A 23857-nucleotide genomic window follows, 5' to 3' on the forward strand; every position below is an offset into this window, starting at 1 on the left:
GTGATGGGGCACTTTGTCACCAGTGCTTGCAGAAAGTGTGGCTGTGCTTTGTGGGAGGACAATGACTTACTTGTATTTCTCTGACTTTGGTGTTTGCTGGGGCTGAATTTGAAAATTGAATGGCCTAGACAGGGCTGAGGGTGGAGGCACTGCTCATGTTGATAAGGTGTGAATCAGAGAGCTGGTGTGACTTTATACTGCACTCTTAAAGGAAATGCTCAGGAAAAAAACAGACTCATTCTCTTGTATAGTATAGCTCGTGTGAGCAAAGCAGGGCTTGTCTGATGAGTTTGCCCTCTATCCCTGTAAGGCAGTGCCTGTGCCCTGGGTGAGCTGTCCTGCTGGGGAACCACCTCTGCCCTTGTGTAGTGAGGTGGGTTAGGTGTGGAAATGTTTTTTCCTGCTGATAGGATATGAACTAGGCATATTGATTAAGTGGGCTGAAGGTTCCTGCAGGCTTTTGTGACTCAGTGCTGGTGTGGATTTCAACAGGGTGCTGTTGAGACAGCAAACCTACAGGGTGTGACTCAGGAGTCATGCCTGGATGTGCTTTTATTTACAAAGTTCGGACATCAGCTGCAATAAAGCTGCTTCAGCACAAGCCCTTTAAACCCCCCTGGGCCCTAAGGCTCAGGGCTTGGATAACAGATCTTCAATGAGCTGTGCATGTCCATGGTGGTTTTACTCTTGGTGCTGAGTTTGTTGTGTTCTGTGTATTCGTATATATCTACAAATGTGCATACTGCAGTCATGCAAAGGAGATATGCTCTCAGAGACACTCCTGAGCGCATAACTGCTTTCAGCAGTGCAGAGGAGGAAACTCTTACTCTGGAGATGATGCAACTCAGGTACTGGTGGGCACTGACTTAATTCATATCTACAGCTTATATAGGAAAGTATCTTTAGGTATCCTGCCTCTGCTTTATTTAACAACAAACTTATAAGGAGCTTTAAGCAATTAAAGTACATAGTTTTATTGAACTGTTGGGGTACTTGCCTTGTACCTCCTCTCTATTTACTCTGGAGAGATTCAAATATCCACCTCATTCCTGTAGATCACTGCTGTGGATTTCCTGAGCTTTATTTGATTGAGAAACAGGGGTCCTCTGCCAAACAGAATAAAGGTTATTCTAAATGTTACTGTGTACTCAATACTTTCATGCAGATTTTTAAGAAAATACAAACTCAGCATGTTTCCCACATGAGGAAAACTTAGGTAGATTGTTACCCTGGTTAATGTTTGGCTCAGATGGAAACATCTAACTAGTTTCAAGTGTCATGGGACTCTTAGTAACCCCAAGGTGTTTGCTTTTTATGGCTCTAAAAATCGTGTGCCACTGGAAGCTCGTCACCTGTGGAATAAAACTGGGGCAGTGGTTTACTATTGACTTAACAAATGATTCATCTGTGCTGGTTACTTCCTGCAGCATCCATCAGTGGGTAGTTCCACTGAAATGCTCTGGCATGAATATGTGAATGGCTAGATCCATCTCAATCACAGCTGGAAGCATTTCAATTTGGGGCTAATGAAGCTCTGGGGACTTTGTCTTCACTGGAACTTCTGTGCAAATTGCTAGTTGTTGCAATGCCAGCACAGATGGAGCTGCTTCCCTGGGCTGGTATTAACACTTGCTTTGAGAGGGAATGGAGATGCTGAGTGAAAAATAACAGTGGCTAGGGAAAACCTTGAGCTGTTGTCACTGTGGCAGCAAAAGTATGGTGGAGGGCTGAGAGGAGGATTTGAGTAATGTAGATCCTACTGAAGAAACTGGCTCCCTGGGAACATGAGGAAACTTGGTAGTTATTGCAGTCAGCCTTGGATTACCTGGAGGAAGCAGAATAATCCAGACCGAGCAGACACTTGCACAATAGAAAAATCATGTACAATAGGTTATAAGAGCATGTAGCAAAGGTGTAGTGGAGCTGAGGTCATTGAGTCTGTGTTGCCACGTGGCAATGCACAGCAAAGTCAGGTTTGGAGGTACTACCCTGCTCAAGCAGCATGTTTGAGGGCACTGCCTCTTAGACCTTGTCTTTAGTGGATGGAGGCCTGCATGGCACAAATGGTGGGCATGAGCTGCTCCTGGAGGCAGCTCACACTCGCTGCAGCCCAGACAGTCTGCCCGTGGGTAACTGAGGTGAATATAGTGCCATGGGCTTTGGAACAAGAAGTCTTGTGTTGAGGCCATTGGAAAAAAAAGAGAGGGTTTACAAATCATTATTTGAGGGAGTGAAGTAGCTTCTCTTGATGGGATCTCAGATCTTGATGATAAGGGATCAAGACCAAACCCTGGGACTGAGTCTGTGCCATGTCTTCAGGACATGCAGTCCATGACATGGCAGGCACTTGACTGCTTCTGTACATGTTAGGGTTACCGTAGCTCTGGGAATATCTCCTTTTCTTCCACTGCAGGAGAGGAAACCTGCCCAAGGTTTTAGCAGCTGAAGTGTGAAGCACGGGTAACTTTCTCTTTGCTTGCAAGTTGGGCATTGTGGTGTTTTGGATATTCTGGACTGCCTGCCCTTTTGATTTAAAAAATACCCCTTGCATTCCTGCTTTAACTGTGAATGACACAATGAATTGTGAATGACACAATTTACTGTAGCATTCAATTGGTTTCCTGGTATGTTTCAGTGAAACAGTTTCTGCATGAGTACAGGATTGGTTTATCACTGACATTTCCTGCTCCCCTCTGGTTAAATGTGTCAGCCTGACCCCAAAACCAATTCTGAAAGACAAGATGTTCTTTTGAAATATCTAAAAGATAGCGAGGAAAAACTGCCAGACCTTGTGTCATCCTTGATCTGAACTGAAAAGTACGTGGCTGTTCTGCTCCCCAGACAAGAGAGCACATTTGCAGCCAGTAAAATGATATTTCTAAATCTCAGTGACATGTCCGAACTTAGACATCTACACACTGAGATGAGATGATGTTTTAGCAGATATAAACACACTAAAGATAGAACCAAAGCAAAAATCTGCTGATGTGCATTATAGTAGAGTTGTTTGAGATAATTAGTGGAATTTCAAGGCTTAAGTGTTTGGTTACAGCAGATACTCTTGTCTTCTATCTAAATGAAAGCTGCTAAAAGGATCTTAGCCATAACATTGTGCCAAGAAATACAGAGCAAAGGGAGGAAAACAAATTGATCTCAGCTTGGTTTGTGCAAACATACAATAAAGAACACGAACAAAGGTCTGGGCTTGGTTATGTCAACACACTTTGTATATTAAAACATAGCATGTTTTTTTCAATAACACTGCATAATGAAAGATAAACTTAAAGATGCAGATTTTCTTTGGAGTACTTACCTTTGTCCCATTAGTGCCTGAAGACCCTATGATGGGTCAGAGACCCCTGTAAAACCAGGTGCTGGTCAGTAAGAAACCCAGCTCTGTTTTAAATGGTTTACAGATAAAGGAGGAAAGTAATTTTTTCATTCTGTAGCTAAAAATCCAGGGTGCCTCAATGAACTCTTCAAGGTGTCTGTCTATTCCTCAAAATAAAAACTCTGAATGTTCTTGTGTTGGTTTTAAGTACTCTTTCCCCCCTGGCATTGGTTAAACTGAAATAGTCACTTTTAATTTTCTTTTGAGATTTCTTTTTTTGGTCCTTAATGCAGTGTACAGTGCTTGACTGGCCCTGCAGTGGTGGCGGGGAGCCGGAGTTCTCAAGTGTGTGCAGGTTCCCTGTATTTATGTAATTTCCTTCAGCCTGTACATGGTAAAGGGCAAATCTCGTGGGTTTCGGTGTAAACGATCCCTTGAGGCAAAATAAGTGTGTGAATATAAACACAAACAGCAGCCAGTGCCAGGGGCTCGGCAGCTTTGAATCCCTTCCCGCAACAGTAGTTTAAAACTGTGGAAGCCTCTCCCTTCACGCATTTGCCTACATTTTGACATTGAGAATCCCTCTAAATTCTTTTTAATAATGTAAAACTTTAAAATGATTTAAATAAATGCAGGTGCGGGGTATGGGCTCGACGAACCCCCTCACTCGGAGATACTCTATGTGGCGAGCTGAAAGCTGCGGGGGATCTCTGCGGGGCTGGGTTTTGCTCTTTGTTCGCTGTTGAGTGACTCCCCGCTCCCGGGAACCCTCTTGCAGCCGGGGAGGGGGGGGAGGCGTTGTGTGTGTTAATTATTTTACCTCTTTGAAGCCCCAAGCGGCAGCTGGCACGGCCGCTCTCCTCCTTTTGTTGTGCTAATTCCCGAGCTGGGGCGGGGGGGTGGGGGGGGAAGCTGGCTGCGTGGCCAGGGGGTTGGGGAGCGCAGCCCGGGGCCCCTCGGGCCGTGCCGCGGCCGCTGTCCGGCGGAGGGGCCGGCCAGGGGACAAAGGGCCGCGGGCCGGGGCGGCCGCGCTCCCGAGCTGCCCTGCGCTGAGGAGATTCAAACGGCGGTCCCGCCCGCGGCGGCCAGCCTGCCCCGTCCCGTCCCCTCCCAGCAACAGGCGGGGCTTGGCTCGCATTGGCGGAGGGAGCAGACAGCGCGCTCCTATTGGCTGGAGCAGGGTGGTCTGGGGAGGGGGGGGGAGGCGGGTGAGGGTGTTATACGGAGTAGGCAGGCGGCCGCCATTTTGTGTGGGAGATAGAGGGGCAGCGGCAGGAGTCGGTGGAGCGGTTTGGGCTGTGCTTTGCGGGGGGGGGTGGGGGGTGTCGGAAAGTGACGGCGGAGGAGCAGCGGGGTCGGTTCCTAAAGACCCGTGTGCGTGTGTCTGTGCTTGTGGGCGAACGAGACGGACAGAAGTCGGTAAGGGAGGAGCGGTGCGGGAAGGGCCGGGCGCTGTCGCCGCCATGTTGTGCTCGCTGGGCTGCTCCATTGTTGGAGAAATGGGGACGGGGGTTCCGGGCTCCCCGCGGGGTTAGGCGGGGGACGAGGGACCGGAGGGCGTAGGCAAGATGAGAAGGGAGAAAGTTCGGAGACGAACAGACAGAGCTCTGGCAAGCGCCGAGCCTGTGAGGGCCGCTCCGCTGGGAGCAAACAGCAGCTTGGTTTGTGCTAATGACGTTACCTCGGCCTTTGGTTTTAGTCACAAGAAGGCGAAAGCTGGAAGTGAAGATGGGCGGCTCTTCCTGGAGCTTTTGGGAAGAGATGGACTAGGGGTGCTGATGACTCTTGAAGAGTGACGCATCGATTAGGGGGGAGGTGAACGGATTGGAGTGCCTTAAGATTAAAGTCTTTAAAAAGATTTCAGGAGTGAGCGAGCCGTGGGCTACACAGGAAATTATTTTAAGAGTTAATAAGGAATTACTTTGCTAAGGAAGGTGGAAAAAAACCAGCTGATAGATTAGAAGTGGAGCCCTGTTGTAATGGCTGGAGGAGGGTTTGGGGCTGCGATTGGTTTCATGGGAAGTGTTGGGGCACTTGGGGTCGGGGTCAGTTTCTCCGCACAGTGATTCTGGGCGGTGCTTTCCTGTTCTGGTCCCACAGAGTTAGGCGGGTGAGTTCTCAAGGGATAGCTTTCAGGAAGGGTTTCTTTGTGCTCAAGAGTGATGCATTGAAGCGCTAGTTCCTTAAGAGTTCATCCCAAAGTATTTTCCATTGTATTTGACTTTTTTCCCCCTATTAAAAAAAAAAAAAGGGTAAGGTTCTTGCTTGCCTATTGAAATACTTATCATGCTCTCTCTATATATATCTTAATAAAAATGCTGTTCTTTGTGAAATGCTAAGTATGGTGGTGAAGTTTCAAAGAGTAAGATAAACACTGCTGTGTCTTTTTTTCAAGTTTGAAGTATATTGTCATTTTTAACAAATAAGAGACACAACTGACTTTATGAATTCTCTGAATTATTTCAGCTTTTTCTTTTTTCCAAATTAGAAAGGGAAACAATTGTTTCCTTAAGCTGAATTCAAACTTCATTCTCGTTTATGCAGTGGGACTTCTCCCTTGGAGCTTCTGTGCCGAGAATCCGATGTTGGGCTCGGCTACCTGGCTGAATACAGCAGATCAGCCCATGAAAACTTCTATTCCTAGCCAAAGGAAGGAGTCCAGCAAAAGGCAGCACCTACTCTTTCAGGCTTGGAAGCAAGAAAGGGGGCAAGAGTTGGAGAGTGTGGAATCTGAGAAGACAAGTGAAAGGTAAATGGGTGTGGGAGAGGAATAGTATATTGTAGGAGTCAGCATGAAGGTGCCAAGTACTGTGTGGTAGTATCTGGCTATGTGCTTTGGAAGTTCAGTTAAAAATGTCTGCTTTCCATTTGAGGTTGTTTTCAGATCACTTTGGGTTTATCAGAGTAATTCTTTGACTTACCAGAAAGACTGGGGGAGTGGCTTTATCAGTGCAAACTTTGCCTAGATCTTTAGGTGTAACAAGCTTGGTTTAAATGTCTTCAGGATTAAATACTAATACCTTAAATTTGGCACTGTATTTTGCAAGCAACATGTCTTTCACATTCTTCCAGTAACACCTTTTGCTGAGGAGAAAAGAAGTGGTGTATTTAGTAATTGGGCTGCCTGGAGGACCAGCGTTTTCACAACTAGGTAGACAAAGCTGTGACTGTTGATAAGGGGACTGGGGTACAGTTCCTGAAGGATGGATTGGTATATGATGTGCTGGTCAGCCATCAGCAGCAGAACTGTTAAGCCATTGTAGAGTCAGTAATCTCCCACTTGGAAGATATGCTGCATTATAATTCAGTTCTCATGAGTGTGTCAGCTAAGTTCTTGGGTATTATTGAAGTGGCGTCCAGTAAAGGAGAAAAACCACTACTTTCAACTGATAGAAGTTTTGGGTAGATGGATTTCAGTCCCCTTGCTTAGAACCTAAAAATTCTCTGCCATGTTTTCTGTTTGAAAAAAAAAATAAGTAGTAATGCAAACTCCACTGACTTTTTCCCGTTTTTACAGGTGACATTTAAGTTGAAGATGGGTGGTGGAGAAAGATTCAACATTCCAGTTCCCCAATCTAGAAATATCACCAAGAACCATCAACAACTTAAAAACAGGCAGAAGAATAAAGACCAGAATTCACAGATGAAGACCTATATGAAGAAAGAAAGAGGACATGGATGCAACTCATCATCTGGTGCATGGCAGGCCATGCAAAAAGGGGGGAAGAACAATGTTCATTTCCCCAGTAATCAAAATTGGAGTCCTACTTTATCAAATCGCAACCTGTTTTTCACACCTCAAACCAATCAGAACTATGCTGGAGCAAAATTTAGTGAGCCACCCTCACCAAGTGTTCTTCCTAAGCCACCAAGCCACTGGGTACCGGTTTCTTTTAAACCTTCTGATAAAGAAATAATGACATTTCAGCTTAAAACATTACTTAAAGTCCAGGCTTGAGATGTAACTTTTCATATTTTTTAAAGTTATTTGAATTTACAGGGTTTCAAATTTGAGAATTGTTATTCCTAACTCCAGATGCACAGGTGTACAGAACTAGATGTTCTTGCTGTGTGTAGTTAGTCACTTGGAAGAGAAGGGGGTGGAAGCTTACATTCCCCCATTTTTTACCTCAAAAGTTGTGTGCTGTGTTCACTTCACTGTGCAATAGGTATTTTTCTCTATAATCAATCTAATCAAATCCTGAACAGTCACCATTTATTGTATGTATTGTAAAAGTAAATGGGACTGTCTCCCAAAATTGGAATTGTGACTACTTTTTGGTATGGTGTTAGAAAACCAGCTTTTGCTTAACTTAATGCAGCATTTACTGGAAAAAAAATGCACTGAAAGCTTTAGTCACGTACTTTGCTGCTTTTCAAACTTGCGTAAAATTTGCTAGTTAAATAAAAACTCTGCAGAGCGGATTTGCTGAGCAGAGGAGACCTCCACCTAGGCACTAGGTAAAACACAGATTATTCTCGTTTATACCTGTGAGCTTTATATGGCACTCTTGAATTGGTGGAGAAGCATTTCAAGCCTGTGACTAAAATTGAGATCTAGGAAACGTATCGGTGCATGTTCTTGAAGGAGGAACACATCAGGCAAATCTGTAATTGTCTCTCCAGCTCTAGCAATACTTCACTGGAATCTCAGCAAGTCAGACTGTGCCAACTAGTGATGCTGCATTGCCAGATGACTGCCAAAAACCTCTAAAAAAATCCTTTGTGTCCCGATTGCACTGATGAGTTCTAAAATGCATTTTTGTATCAGCTTTTAAAATTGTGAAAAAGGTGTAGTTACTTAGACTGGTCTTAAATTGGTTACCCTGTAATAATTGCTTTAAGTTACAGTAGCTTGTGGCAGGTATTAAAATGTTTTCATAGGGAAGACAGAGCCATGTAAATAAGTGTAAAACTTTGTAGCATATGTAAATTTACGCTGGGCTTTCCTGCACAGAAGTATTTTTAGTACAAAACTGCTGAATGTAAGATGACCATGTTGAATACATGGCCTGATTTAAAAAAAAGATATTTTGTTTAAAAAAAAAGAAGACATTTGTGGCTGTGCCCTTGCACTTAACATACAGTGAATATGCACATTTTATTTGGTTGTGAGCTCATTTTTAAAGTAAACTCAGTGCAAAAGAGGCTTATCTAGAATTTTTTAATAAAATAAAAAAACAAAAAAAAAAAGCTGCTCAAGGTTAAGATACTCATGCTCTGAATGTATAGGAGAGGTGTGTATTAAATGATGAAAAAACACTAAGGTGTTCAAAATCAAATTGGATGTTTCACAAGAAATTCAAATGGCTGAGTTTGGGTGCTTGGCGAAATTGAAGAAGTATAACAGTGTTTCTGTTCCTAAAACAAATCAATGCTACAGCATTACTTTGTCCCAATATTTGCTAATACACATTGACTTCAGAATGGGGACAAGGGCGGCTGCCAGTGTGCAGCCTTCAGTGCTGTCACAATTCAGTTGATCCTGTAATAGAAACTGAACTGTGATAACAGAATGCTGCAAGGGTATTTAAAAATACAGTAATTACTAAAAAAGTGCTTTAACTTGAAAGGGAGTTTTGCAGATCATGACGTGTTCTTAGAGATGTCTTTCTGTACATTCAAAAATGCATTGGCAGCTGGTTGAATGTTTACAAATCTATTGCTCTAAATAAGATGGAATTGGCGGTCTTTAAACTTACATCTTTGTGACCTGGACCTTCACCAGTGAATGAGCTGTATCCCAGTTACAATTGTGTATACTTCAAATTGTCAATTGTGAATGGTACATGTACAAATTGGAAACAACAAAAATTTAAATAAACTAAACTTTTCACCCCCTAAAAGCATCTATTTATTTTAAGATGGTAATGGAAAACTGGGATTGCATCATTTTTGGCAGTCTAGGAGTTCTAAGCTCTGACACTTCAGAATGCTGATTAATGTATTTAAATGCCCCCTTTCACATCCTTAACTGGCAAGAAACTCTCGAGGATTATCTTTATCTGGTACGAATCGGCAGCCTGAGAACCCCAGGCAAACCCCAGGCACACGTTCTGCCTGCCCCTTCGGGCCGAGCGTCAGAACAAGCTGGAAGTCGCTTCACAATGAAGGAGGTTTCTTCAACCACAGCCCTCTCCTTCATGCCTCGCCAGTGACTTGTGAACGCAGGGCTTGAAAACTAACACTAATAGTTACTCACAAAGATGAAACAGCCTGCTGAAGGGCCATCAGGCTCTGCCCAGGAAAGCTAGACAAGTTAGGCTGAGTAGATGCAGCTTAAGCTTAGCTGAGTACGGTTGTGATCACGCTCTCTGCTAGCTCTGACGATGGGTCGCTGGCTCAGTGCTCTGGGCTAGAGGGAGCTTCTCAGGTATTCAGTGCTTGGTGATCAATCTCCAACAGGCTACGGCTGTATTAATTAAGTCAGAAGGTGCTCTCAAGTTATAGTCAAAACTTGTACATTTTATTCCCAATTCACAGGGTTATTTGCACAGATGGAACACAAAACTCAAGAAGAAAGGATGTGTATGAATAAAACATTAGCATCTTTTGATCAAACACACTACAGGGTACATAGTCTTCCCTTCCTATAATAGTCTCATCAGTAAGAGCATCTTTAGACAAATATTATAGCAATGGACTACAGACTTTTTAAGCAAGTTACAAGATAAATGGAGAAAACCAGCAATTATTAATGGGTGATTATGTCCTAAAAATGTGTAAATTTATCCCTTTATACTTCAAAATGTTAATCTGCAACATCCCTGCCAAAAAATCAAGTAGCAGTGCTGCACTGTATATCAATCCAATTGCCCTTCTCTGAACATATTTCAAGCTGTTACCCCAGACTAAACAGTAAGGAAAAAAAAAAAAAGCTCTTTCCAAGAAGAGAGCTCAAAATAACATTTAAATTGAAAATTTCCACTTTGAATAAAGCCATTATACTGTACATTTAAACATCTTTAAAAGACATAGAAAGGATAACATTTAGCTTTCAGAGACCAGTCTATTATAGTCCCTAATTTAAACACCCAGCTACTTATCCACTAAATTTAAGATTTTTAATTATCAGTTGGGTGCATGGACTTTTGGTGAAAAAGAAGTTCCAATAGAGCCTTCTATTACTGCTGAGATAAATCGATACGCTGCAGATATTTTGGAGCACAGCCATTACTTTCAGCAGAATTTTTACATACTACTTCAATTCTACAAATTTTGCAGGAATGACAAAATCTAGTTTACCACAGAAAAACATAATTCCCACCGTTCTTGAGACTCCAAAAGAAAGATGCCTATACATGATCTTTTGTAGCCTGCGTATGTTCTTGCATTCCAGCTGTGCATAACCTGCGGGTAGCTTGCACAAGACAGGCTACTGCTTTTTTAAGAGCAGGACTAGGATACCTGCATCAAGGAAGGGAGATGTTATCTAGATGGGCTGTGGCTTGACTTGCATGAATGCGTAAACATTCCCTGCCCTTTTGGCCACATCCTGCTAACTCGTCCCCAACTGAAAGGCCCACAGAACAGCTTCTTCACAATTTTTCCATGGGAGCAAGAACTAGGACAACATCTTTATTCATGCACTCTTGAAACATCGTGGGTTTGTGTTCGGCTTTTCTGGCTTGTTCATATACACAAGTCAAGTCAAAGTTTAGTCCTACCTCTGGGAGAGAAAGAAAGAACCATCAGAACTGTCAGATACTACATTATACTTGCAATGAATTGGATTTTCAAAACAAAAAAAATTTAAACTGTGCTATACATAAATGTTGAGGCACACAATATAAGGACATGCTGACAAAATAGTTAAGGTATAGTTACTGTTACTCTGCAGTCTCACATTAGAACCTCAGCCTGGACACAAAGATGTTCTCCTCCCTCCTCCCCACCGATCCAGCTGTAATTCTGGCTGGACTAACGTGAACATCAACTACAGCAACCCCTCGCAGGCTGCTGACAAAAACATAACCCCACTTTGCCACGACACAGTCAGGTGGACCACTTTTAAGTAGGATTTTAGTCTTGAAGACTATATTCATTTCAGAACGCTGAAAAAGGGTGGGGTTTTCTGCTGTTACAAGCCATTTTTATGGACAGCTACAAGATAATCACAGCTCAACTTACACAGTGTCAGAGTGGGTTTATCAGAGCAATTAAGTGCTTTTCAGAGTTGTTTTCATTCAGTGGCATAAGAAGAACCAGTTGTAAATACCACAAGTGCCAGGAGGCGGCTCGAATTTTAAACGTCATCAGCAAAGTTTTACCACCTTCTAGAGAACCACTGCTGGCGCAATTTTTCATATGGCAAATATAAATCGATAAGGTGATACTAGAAATTTGGTTCTATATGAGTCTTCAATTGCTGATTTTAAGTACTTCATAACCTGGCTAATAATATCTGAATTATAACCATCAGGAAGTCCATCCAGCAATAATGAAAGTTAATGGAAAAGAAATCTCAATATATTAGACTAAAACATATGCTTATCATTCTTATTTTGTCTAGTACCCCTTTAAAAATGTGAAATGGTATTTATTCAGACATTAAATGTAAATTCCTGACTTTACTGAAATACCATAGTAAGGATTTTACTCCATAAGGGATGCATAGCTCTAGTCCTAACCATGCTCTGGAGTCAAATTCTAAAGCTACAATAATTCCAGTGGATCAGTATTTCCTTCATTTTTTTATTACAGCATGTTTGCTAAATTTACAGCAAGCAGAAAATAAGCTGGGTCTTTAGTTATTTTGATCAAAACATTGATGTTTTAAAGGTAGTACACAATATTTGTTAAAAAGAACATATAAAAATACCTTTTTAGAAGCCTCTATAAGAAAGGAAATACAAAGTTTAATCCCACAACTTTCCTCTGCTAGAGCTGCACGCTACTGCTACAGTTTTAAATAGACTTTTTGCTGTTTTTAAACTATACATCCAGGAAAGTCTACAAAATTAAAGGAACGTGCATATAAATGATTGCATAGCAGAACATGAACATTAACTGCAAACAGTAAAGAAAAAGTTAGAAATACTATCAAATGTACAAAGACTCTAGAATCAACCCCCTAAGCACGTTCCACTGCCAATATTTAAAAGCCATCTGCATTTCTTCAAAGGCCCTGCTGAAAACACTAAAACCCAAACCTAAAACATTTCTCTAAAAAGGAACTTTTTGAAATCAATGTCTTTATATGCTACTACATAAGACAGCAAGGAACACTAGGTGATTGATGCTGGCTTTTGAAGGTGAATAGAAAAAAACAACGCCAAAAGCCATTTTCATAACAAAGTATCTTGCCTTCTAGAGAAATACTGGTAAGATTACACACTGGTTTTGTTATTTTTCACATTCAATTGACTAAATATACTGTATTAGTGATAAACTAAATAGCTAGAGATGCAGCTCTTGTTCATATCCAACTTCAAACATTTGTTCTTAAGTAAAATGAAATCTTGTAACCAAACCACTATCCATTCTGAGGAAGAAGTGATTCAGACTTGCTTGACCAAATACTTTTTGACGTGTAAAAGCAAGCCTTTGTTACTCAGGAAGAGAGATGGCTACAGTTTTATACCTATGAATACACCAACTAACCACAGGAGTCATTGGCATAAAAGTTTAGTTCTTATATACTGTACACACACAACTCGAAACAATCTACTTGTATCTAACAGCAGGAAAACTAAGCAATTTTATGGTTAACTGCTCACTAAAATTTAGAATAGATACAAAAACTGCATAAAATGTACATACAACCTAGTATTTTGTTGCTCTGCCATTTGCTGAAATCTGAATTTAATTTTCCATTTCAAGGTGTTTTTTTCCTCACACATTTAGTACTAGCAGCCAGGTCAAAAGCAGTGAAGCCTCTATCCTGACAAGTCACGACACTGCACAATCTCTGAACGAGCTTCCAAGACCAACTCTCTCCCCATGTAGTACATGCAATGTTAGTACCATCTCTCCGGATGGCAGGGTTAAAGAGAAATCTCAAAAATATCTCTCCATAGAGCTCCATTTACCAACCTACTTGTGTCAGTGGGCATGGAGAGCACAGAAACCTGCCTTTGAACAATGGAAAGATAAAATTGCCAGTCTGCATTTCACAGCAGTCAGTGTTGCACTACAGCTGTCCAGTTTTCTGTTTTATCACAAAGTTTAGCATTAAAGAACAAGTTAAACAGTTGGTTTAACTGTTCAGCACAAACTGGTACCAATTTCTCTACGGGTATGACATTTTCAATAGGACAATATTGCAAGTTACGATCAAGTCATCACCAATATCTAAGCATTAAAAATGCAAATCTTTACAAAAATATACATAGAGACACCACAACCAAATCAGTAGCTGCCCATGACATTTAACCAAGTGGACATTCTCTCTCTCTCTCTCTCTTTCTCGCTCTCTCTCAGTGGCTTCTCAACACTGTTTTAATTTTAACCATTGTCGGCTACAGGGAAAACTGACAAAGAAAATATTTTTTAGCACTGCTGCAACATCATATTCCTGATAATTTAAGTAAACTGAACTGTGTGTAAATGAATCTTACATGCCTAAAAACAACATAGATACACTGTTAGTGGCCACTGGACTTGGGACTAGTCCATGACCTTGATCTGGATTTTGACCTAGATCTAGAATGTGATCTTGACTGTGATTTGGATCTAGCTGGTTCTTTTTTTCTCGACTCCTTTTCATATCTTGAGCTGGACTTATAGTGTGTTTTAGAATCTGTTTTAGAGGTGCCTCTAGATTTGGTGTGAGATGCAGACCTAGACCGTGATTTAGCCTTCATTTCTTTCTTGGGCTGTGACTTGGATCGTGATCTTGAATTGGACTTAGATCTTGAAAAAGATCGATTGCGGTGTTTGAACCTATCAGAATAAAGGGGAGAGAGGAGATTTGAATGTAAAAACGCTATTCTTAGACATCTAGTACATTAAAAATTGTTTACCGTTTTTTGCAGGAGAAACTTTTTTTTTAAACCTATAGTTAAAGGAATACAGTGATCTAGTTTTCAATTTAAAGGGTGTAGAAAGTATTTTACCTATCATTGTCCGAATGGCTTCTGCTACGACGAGGTCTTCCAGTAGGTCTACTGCTAAAAAGGTACATCAGAAAAAGTAAACAGTGACAAATACCTACGTATGTATACAAATGCTTAATAAATTATTTTTCAAGCTGTGCATTTGCTTTTAGTCATTCTTCAGTGAAGTACAGAATCATTTCATTCAATATTTCTGATTTGAGGTAGCATGCAAGATATGTAACTCCCACAAGTAATTACAAAGTGACTATAGAAAAAGATTATTCAAAATTTTAACAATTAAACAGTCAATGCGGTGTTTCTCCTCCAACAGACTGCTGTGCAGTTGAAGCCAAACACACACTACACTTACTTTCTGGGACTATACGATCTTCTATAGCTGTAATCAAAAGAACGACTTCTAGACCGTCTCCTTTCGTAACTCCGACTTCTAGATCGCCTATATCTGTCATAGTCATCGTAACGAGAAGAACTGTATAGGTTTCTCCCTTCCTTGGCTTTCATTTGATTTGGTGCTGTAAAAAATAGCAGTATTTAACATTGTAAGGTAAAAAAGATGCCCTACTTTCCCTTTAGTGACACTACTAATCCATATATTCAGTATTTAGCAGAAAGCCTAATTAATGATTCTAGCAGACATGTTTATGAAAAGGACAGATGAAAGATTGCTGTATGCTGTTTGCTTTTTGCTGCTTTAACCACTGGACAAAAGTTAATGCAGCCTTGTGGGCATTATAAATTTAGGAAAAAAAAAAAAAACAAACCACCCCAAAAAACAGTAAGAAAGGACTAATGCACCATAAAACCAGAACACAGAACTGGCTAAGGTGATTTCAGGCCACCTGGAAACTGGTACAACAGGCCAAACCCGTGACTGAAACATTCTAACATTCCTGAATCTACCCAAAAAGTGAAAGCTAACAGGGAATTAATTAAACATCTATTTTCTTGACTACACAGCACCACGCATTACACCTGATCCACAGTCTTCTTTAATGATTAAAGGACAGCTTATACAGAAGCAGCAATGGATGCCACACAAAGAGAAGTTTGATTCTAGAAGTATCCCCCTGCCAGTACAACAATGCACATTCACTCTGTAGCTTAGTTATTAAAATAATTAAGAATGAACTTACTAGTCTTCTGTTGTATTTTCTCTAAGCAGCATAGCTATCTCTCCTTCGTATTAAATCCCATTCTCATTCAAACCCAAAGACCACGCTCAAAGTATTTTAAATGTATCATGCTGTAATGAACACTATCTGTACTGAACAGCTACAATTTTTATGTTTTAAATGCTGCTGTTTACAACACTAAGGTAGATTTAGTTAATTTTTGTTCAGAAACTTAGAAGAAATCCCAATGTTTATACACAGGACAGAAGTTCGTCCTTCAGAGCATATAATTTTCATTGACTTCAATAAAAATTAAGTGTGCACATTTGGGGAAACCTGGACAGTTAGGTTGTTTCTTTGATAGCTTTAACTGAAAGATCTTCAACGCACTTTTATTCCCAAGCTGCACATGAGTATTATAGTCCTGTTTCAGATCAACAAGCATGCATTAGGTTTACCAACAGCATGTTTTATTTTTATATAATATTCTTAATATATAGATAGATACGGATATGTATATAAATAACAGATGGAAAAGAGGTAAGTTCTCTTTACAATTATCTGTTCAGAAAATAAGACTTCTGTTCCATGTTGAATTGCGATACCTTGAACGTTACTTCTATCCTGAAGCAAAATGAAAAGGAAGACATTACCTCAATCCTGGAAACTGGACTGCACTGGGAAACGTCAACACAGAATCACTAATACGCTTCAACACAATATAAACATTGCAGTACATTAAAACTGGGCTACTCATTTTGACAAGGAGAATTTTCAACAGTGTGTTTCTGCAAAGAAAGCTTGATAGAGCTGCACAGAAAGCTCTTAAGAATTTTCAGCTAGCAGCAAGAATAGGATTCTGGTAAGTGACCGTTACACTTAGTTATCTGTTTTTAATTAAAATGAGTCATTAATAGTTACTGGATAAAAAGCAAAACATCCACATACTATTTATATACAAGTAAGAACATATCACAACAATTACTAACACATGTAATGTTGTCTGGCACTAAACATTAAGGCTAAAATCATAGTCTCATAAAATACACGCAAGGCACTTACTCTTCCGATCCCCCTGTGCAAACTGGATTTCTATTTGCCGACCACAAATCCACTTTCGATCCAAATTATGGAGAGCATCTTCTGCATCACGGACATCTTCAAATGTGGTGAGTGTTAAGGTACTTGGGAATTTGAGTAGTTTACAGATTTGGTATTTAAAATAAAAAAAATTAATCAGTTATTTTTACAGGGTTTTGTTGTTTGTTTTGGTTTTTTTTTTAAGTTCTTTTGGTCATGCTACAGTACACACTAGTAAATTTATTTTTCTTTAATTAACCACCAGCTATCTGAGAACTCCTATAACAAAATTAAAATCTCATATGACCATGAACTTATCCATCAGCAAGCAGTTGCTATGCGATACTCTAACTTTTTTCTTCTCCCACTTGTACTTATGCAAGGAAAAAAAACGGGTATCCTTTTCAAAATACATTTGTTAATGGTCATTCAGTTCTCTCCACTACATTGACTGTACTAAAATTAAACCCTAGTTCTTAAATTATGTTAGGCATACCAACAGTAAAAATCAACAAGTGTCTATTAATTTTAGAATTGGGATAAAGCTTTCCTTTTTTTCACCAACTGACTTTAAGTTTAAATTATGTAATGCCATGGACATGTATACAGACCTTCAACAGTCTGAGATAAAAGCATACACTAAAACCCCTATGCTATCAGTCAGGTCAGATGTTCAGTAACACAGACATTACTAATTTTAATCCCCAAGATTGACCACTACTGTAAATCACACACCTTCTTCCAGCTATGTGACCTGAAAGAATGAATTGCCTTTCTCCTTGCAGCAACTCAGTTCATCATCAGCATCATCTATGCAAAAACTAAACTATCATGTTGTAGGTATATATCTTGATAAACCAAGAACGAATGCACTTTCATTCAAGACCACAGTTACAACAGCACTCACGAGAGAAATATTACAGGTTTTGTCAATGGACTAAACCAGAATCATTCATCAAATTACTGCTTACATGACAAACAGAAGAAAAACTGTTATTCTGTAGGATACATCAGGTATGACTCCTTTAATCTTGGCCACCATTCAACTTCATCTTGACCTTTAACTCTTTAAGTGCTTGTCAGAAGGACTTGTCATGAGATGCTTGGCCAAAAATGACAGATGGCTTTATCTTTTACTTTGAAAAACAACCTTTTCCCCCTTTTGTAGATAAAGCGAAGCTTTGTCTCCCATTATGGCTTGTCCTTCTTCCAGCTTTTCTTTATTTTTTCTTTTCCCAAACTCTCCCTTCTCTTCAAGCCTGATCCTTAAGAGGTCTTTGGCTTGTCTACTTGCCTTAATTGTTGAACTCTACTCTAAAGGTTCTTTCATGCTTTCTCTTTGGGGTCGCCATTACTGTACAGCTTTACATTCTGAGGCAACAACAGAGGACAGTAAATTAGGGGACAATATTAAAGAAAGAAGTTCACCTCATTTTTTATACAATCTGATTTTGATCAAGTGATTCCAGTTTCCATTTGTTAAATTAACAATGAATACCAGCCACAGTTTGCTAAGCACAAGTTTACTTACATACCAGTGATAATAAAAACGTGCTAGACAATTTTGAGTCAGTAATAAATTTTCATTTAAATCATATAGTATTAATTTCAGTGACATAAGCAAGCTTTTATATTACTGGACTTAAGTTTTGCAAAAAGGCAAAGAACAATTGAGAGAAGTTAATCTTCAAAAATAATGAAACACCACAATATAAGTAAGACACTTATTAGATACAACACAAAAGTAAACTGCTTTTTCATTTAGATTTGTTACCTCTTACATAAACTTGAATTTCAAACTTCAACACCCCTCACTAATCAGCCATCTGAAGAAAGGATATTGAACATAAGCAAATCCTCTGGGACGACGAGTGTAGAAGTCAAGTGGAACGTATACATCAACTATAGGCCCATAACGACCAAATTCACGACGCAAGTCTTCAGACCTAGAACATCACAAATATCTTATATGTTTTTTCACTATCTAAGGTGTTACAAAACATCCACCAAATAAAAAAAAAAAATTAAAAATCTACAATCAATATGGCCACCCATCTTTTTAGAAGCAGTTGGTACAGGATGCATGTAGCAAAACATTTTTTGGGGAAAAAAAGTGTTTGAGCAGTTCATTGTTAAGCAACACACTAGGCTTTTCTGAAACACTCAGGACTCAGGATGCTTAAGATATACCCTGGCATTTTGAAACCAGTGTTCAGCGTAACTCTACAACAGAAGTGTAAACTGAGAAGTGACACGTATTAGTCAATTCAATGCAGGATGCACTAGCAAAGGTGGGCAGAAAGTGAAAAGGAGGATCTAAGAATTATTGTCATTCAAGTACCTCATGTAACTCTTGATAATGCTTTTGCAACATGCAGACATCAACCGTAAGATCCAAAGAAAGAGCACAAGAATAAACCAGTCACACAAACTCATTTCCATAGAATAATCAATACTTACAACCACATCAAATAGAACAAAACTTGAGTGAGCAACCATTCATGCCCTTAGGATAGCTTTTCCAAAGAGGTGGCTTTAAGAGAGCTGAGCACAAAACTGTTGAACAGATCTGTAACTACACTTGGAACAACTACCATCTCCTCAACAGAGAGGTTTCTGAATCACATCAGCTTCTTTACATCTATTTTTATGTCATTTGAAGACAATAACCTGTATGAGAAAGACTGATGTAATACCCTATTTATGTCGTATGAAAGAGTTACTACTATTCATTTCTCTTTCTCATCAGTTGGGAAAGAATCTGCAGTGCATATAGTCAATGGCGGCAGAAGGCAACTACGACAACCAACATCAAGATCTCACAATGAAACCACCTCTAAGAAGAACGTACCATCTAATCGCAAGCTTATGGTGAAAGCCTCAATAGGACCCACGTTATTTTAAAAAGTTTGGAAGTAACAGTCCTCCCTGACTGTTCTTACAGTAAAATAAACTACCAGAAAGAGGAAAGAAAATTCACTAAAAAAGAAAAAAAAAATTAATTTGAAGCTATTTACACTTTTAACCACAGTAAGGTTCCTAATTCATTCCATCGTGCCCATGGTACTGTTATTTGCTGAACAGCTTGGTGCAAGCTGCCCAGGCAGCAAGTTTGAAAACTCATGCTTGCACTTTATACAACTAGACCTTACAGGGACTTCCATACAAACTCTACAATAATTAACAACATAAGGGTGCTCTAACTCACATATGCTCTACAAATGTTTTGCAGCTGATAAACACAAAAGGGACACGATAAACGGCAAAACAGAAATGGAGAAAGCTAGCAGTTTACTAAAAACATCCAACCAATAAATAAGAACCTGTGCAATACACACTTTTTAATTATTTCAATTCGCTATGAAAAGATATTTCACTAAGTTGCTGCACATATTTAGTCCTTACGGAATTTTGCTACAATACAACTATTACGGAGAAAAAGCATTGTTTTCCCCCCCACACTCTATAGTGAGTGTCATAAGAGGACACGGCACATAACAATTAACGCAGTAACATTCCACCCGAACTGGCATCAATTACCATACTAACGGAACCAACTACGCCAAGAATTTTGGGGACACCCACAGCAAACGCGTCGTTTTCTCCCTTCTAGTAACAATCGCTGTATTTCAAAAGAGCAGTCAAAACTCCAGCGGCTGCTAAGCACTGCTAAGGGGCACAGGCGGCTACCCCTCAAGCGGGCATGCAAATCCCGCCTTGATCTCCCGCTGGACAAACTCAAACGCGGCTGCGAGAGTTTCACTTTCTTCCGGCCCAGCTTTGTTCTTTCTGGACGCTGTTTTGAAACCGATCCTCGTGGAGAGGAGGGAAATAGAGCAGCATCGCGAGGAGAGAGAGGAAAATGGAGAAGGGCGCGGAAGGCAAGGCAGGGAGAAAGGTAAAGCAGAAGAAGGGAGCAGGCCGGCCTCTCCCCCTTCCCTTCCCTCGCTCCAGGAGGGCCCCCGCGCCCCTCCAGCGGCAGCCGCCCGCGCGGCCTAGCGAGCCCGCCAAAGCCTGCGCAGCCCCCGCGCCCCGCTGGCGCCCGCCCCCACTCACCGGGTGTCGTCGGCCACGTTCCGCACGAAGAGCGAGGTGTTGGGGGGGCGCAGGTAGCGGGACATGGCGGCGGCGGCAGCGGCGGCGGAGGGGGGGAGGGCGCGGGGGAGGGAGCGAGCGAGCGGCAGGGCCCAGGCGCTGCGGGGAGCCGAGCGGCTGAGGCGAGCCTCCGGAGCTGCACTCAGCGCCACCGCCGCCCGCCCGCCGCCTCTCGCGAGACTTCCCGCGGGGCTTCCGGCGAGAGCTCGGCGCGAGGAGGGGAACGCGGGGAGAGGCTGCCGGCGCCAAAACCGGCCCTGCCCTCACTGCGCATGCGCCCTCGGCCCGCCGAGAACGCGCGCGCGCGCAGAGCGCACCCGCCCGCCGTCACTCACAGCCCGAGCGGGAGCGTCCCCCCGCCCTCCGGCGCCGCCCGCGCATGCGCCCTGCTCCGCCCCCGCGGCCCCTCGCTTTTCCCGCCGAAAGAGGGAGAAGCGCGGGAGCTGCCCTCCTCGCGCGGGCAAGATGGCGGCCGGGCCCCCGCTGTGAGGAGAGAGGGCGCCTCCTGCCCCACGCAGTCACCTCTGGGCGCCACGACTCACTCCTGTGCAGTCGGTCAGCACAACAAACTAACGCAGCGGCGGGATGGGGTGTTGGGCTGTAGGGCTCGCTGCGTGAGGCCTTTTCCAGTTGGCTCGATGGATCGCTTTTCTGTGGCCCCGTTACCGACAGCGTTGTTGTGCCCCAGCAGTTTTCATCGGTCAGTTGTAGAGCAGTGCTGTTTGCAAAGGACCAGCCCGTTTTTACTAGAGCCATTTGTGTGATGAGAAAAAGTAGGTGGGTAGAGAGATTATTTCTTAACACGTTAATGTGTGACTCACCAACAGGTATATAGGCAGATAAATGGCAGATCTGTGGCTGAACAGTTACAGGTGATTTGATGAAAGGTTCAGTAAAGCAGCGTGTCTGCATCTTTGCTGGTGTCAGGAATTTTCAGCGAACTGCAGATGGGAGAGAAAGACTTAGAGTTGACGCAGTCCTGATGTCTGTCACTAGTGTATTTTCACTTTTTTATTTTTAATGTCTGAATATGAATGAAAACTCTGGTGGGTGGACACTGCTGTTCATATCCCGGCAATCTCACACTCAGAATTGCCTGACGTTTCTACAGGTTTTGAATGACAGCTGAAGTTCCATCACTGACACGGGAGGTGTATGTCAACTACATATGCCACTCTTCCGAAAAAAAGAAAATTATGGTGGTTGCATGCTCAGTGGCCTGTGTTCAGGACTCTGCAGAAAAGAGATGGGGGTCTCTGACAGCGTTTTCTGCATTTAATATTTACAGTTAACATTATTCTGTACTAAGTATGCTAGCAGCACGTTGAGTTTGTTACCTTGTGCAATATATACACAGATCTGCTTACACAAGTCGTCAAAAGAACATGAAAATCAAACCAAGAAAGCACATTAGAGACTGAAATTATGGTGAGAGTATGTGACACAAAGCAGAAAAAACTCCTTCTATTGACATTCCGAAAAACAATGGAATCACCAAAGTGTGGAGCTTGGTGATGAATAGAAATACTTGCTGCCAGGATTACCCTTTCAGAGCTTTTTGAATTTGAAATGAACAGTTTTGAACAAGATCCAGATAAGATTATAAATACTCTCATGAAGTCCTTTGCAGAAAAATTCACTTGGTTTTGTGGAAGAGTGGATCCAGTGCTATCATCCAAACCTTTGAGAGTTTGTCATCCAGAAAATGATCAATTACTTTGGGCAACGGGGCAAGGTTCACAATCTCATCAAAGTCCTTCAGGTTTTGACTGCTTCACGTAAGGAACTGCACTGAATATTTCACCTAAATCTGAGATGTCCTGTGGCAGAAGAATATTGCCATTGGATTGAAAAGATTGGCACGGTTGTTGGAAATGCTAAATCACCACAATTGTGAAGTAAGGTGAAGTATTCTTTTAAGAATTTTTAGTGCTTTCGAATTAAAATGGTTTAGCATCAGTTTAAGTTCTATATAGGACTAGTGTGGTTTTAGTATGTAATATCTACCATCTATAACTTAAACCACCTCTGTATACCAGTTGTCATGTATTGAGGTTGAACTTTGATATGGGATTGAATAGGGAAGAAGCGGGTTTGCAAGGCAGATTCTGTCCAGTGAGCTGGGAATATTTGAGTAGTTACTGAATCAAAATAAGATCTTCATGTTTCTTTTAAAAGCAAATACATACGCATTTTGCTCTAACATCATTCCCATTTTATGTCATAATGTATCAAAGCAAATAACTGCTGTTTTGTAACAGGCTTTAAAAGTGGTGTGTTCAGAGTAATGAATGATCTCTGTGTTAGTTTAGAAATAAACCTGAAGTGTCTCATATTTTATATCCTACAACTTACTGATATAGCATTTGGTCACTGAAGACTTGCAGTGTTCTGCGAATTGACTGTTGGAAAACTACGCTCTGCTTTGTAGTGTTTTGTTGTGTAGTTAGCAGCAGTTACCCAGCAACTTCCAAACAGAAGCATTTCAAGCTCTTACATGGCTTTCTGCAGTACGGATGCTTTAAAGCAGCCTTCTCCCTTTTTCCAGTGTCTTGATTTCTGTTCTGTTGATCTTATTTATGTGTAACTCACATGAAATTTAAAAAATTTAGTCTGCAAAAGTGTACTTAACATTAGAACTGCCTGGGAAGCAAAATGAACACTGATACTGGCTTGGTTACGCCAGTAAAACTCCCCATGAGGACAGCCTTATCCCAGAATAAGAATACACTTCCCAGATTGCTTGTATCATGTTGCAAGTGTTATTAACTAAAACACAACCTCCCCCGTCACAAACTGCTCTTCTAGCACAGGAAGATGTAAATTCGACACTCTTCGTTGGAATAAAATGTCCCCATGAAGATTTTAAATGGCATAATCAGGCCAGCAACTTTTTTCATGGAGGTCTTACGCCCAAGACTGATTCTAATAAATCTGCAGTGACTTAATTAAGTATGAAATAGGACTGCTAATATAATAGTAGGATCGAATGAGCAGTGAAGAGAGAAATGGTTATGGGCATGTGTCCTGTGCATTTTATACTTCAGTAGAGACACATAATCTGAACATAAACAGTCTAGTTTACTTGCACTTCACAAACTTGAACTCTGACAAGCAGATATTGGGAGTACGTTGTAAATTGGAAGAATGTTTAATTCCCTTTGCTCTGGTAGTGCCTC

At 41.2% G+C, this 23857-nt stretch overlaps 2 protein-coding genes across 7 annotated transcripts; one reads left to right on the forward strand and one right to left on the reverse strand.

The window, feature by feature from the left end:
• Positions 1-4615: 4615 nt before the first annotated feature.
• Positions 4616-9177, forward strand: PNRC2 (proline rich nuclear receptor coactivator 2). The gene is made up of 3 exons (XM_076357083.1): positions 4616-4750; positions 5876-6080; positions 6849-9177. Exon 3 carries the CDS (start codon positions 6867-6869, stop codon positions 7287-7289), a length of 423 nt encoding a protein of 140 aa, XP_076213198.1. The 5' UTR covers positions 4616-4750; positions 5876-6080; positions 6849-6866; the 3' UTR covers positions 7290-9177.
• Positions 9178-9775: 598 nt separating this feature from the next.
• SRSF10 (serine and arginine rich splicing factor 10) lies at positions 9776-20802 on the reverse strand. Of its 6 annotated transcripts, XM_076357610.1 has the most exons (7): positions 20640-20797; positions 18423-18529; positions 16566-16667; positions 14741-14903; positions 14389-14442; positions 14114-14215; positions 9776-11000 (listed from the first exon to the last, which is right to left on the reverse strand). In XM_076357610.1, the coding sequence occupies exons 1-7, from the start codon at positions 20702-20704 to the stop codon at positions 10982-10984; spliced, it is 612 nt and encodes a 203-aa protein (XP_076213725.1). In that variant the 5' UTR covers positions 20705-20797; the 3' UTR covers positions 9776-10981. The 6 variants fall into 6 exon arrangements, with proteins under 6 accessions (XP_076213725.1, XP_076213727.1, XP_076213726.1 ...); XM_076357612.1 differs by lacking the exon at positions 14114-14215 and having other exon boundaries at positions 14389-14439; positions 20640-20795; XM_076357611.1 differs by lacking the exon at positions 14114-14215 and having other exon boundaries at positions 20640-20792.
• Positions 20803-23857: the final 3055 nt, after the last annotated feature.

The sequence above is a fragment of the Aptenodytes patagonicus genome, chromosome 21 (genome assembly GCF_965638725.1).
Source record: "Aptenodytes patagonicus chromosome 21, bAptPat1.pri.cur, whole genome shotgun sequence".
Taxonomy (NCBI): domain Eukaryota; kingdom Metazoa; phylum Chordata; class Aves; order Sphenisciformes; family Spheniscidae; genus Aptenodytes; species Aptenodytes patagonicus.

Coding starts and splice junctions, on each gene's coding strand:
- PNRC2 (XM_076357083.1), top strand. CDS start 6,867: ATGGGTGGTGGAGAAAGATTCAACATTCCAGTTCCCCAATCTAGAAAT.
- SRSF10 (XM_076357607.1), bottom strand. CDS start 20,704: ATGTCCCGCTACCTGCGCCCCCCCAACACCTCGCTCTTCGTGCGGAAC. Junction 16,668..18,422: donor AGGATTTGCTTATGTTCAAT/ATCCTTTCTTCA, acceptor CACTCACCACAT/TTGAAGATGTCCGTGATGCA. Junction 14,216..14,388: donor AGCCATTCGGACAATGATAG/GTAAAATACTTT, acceptor TTATTCTGATAG/GTTCAAACACCGCAATCGAT.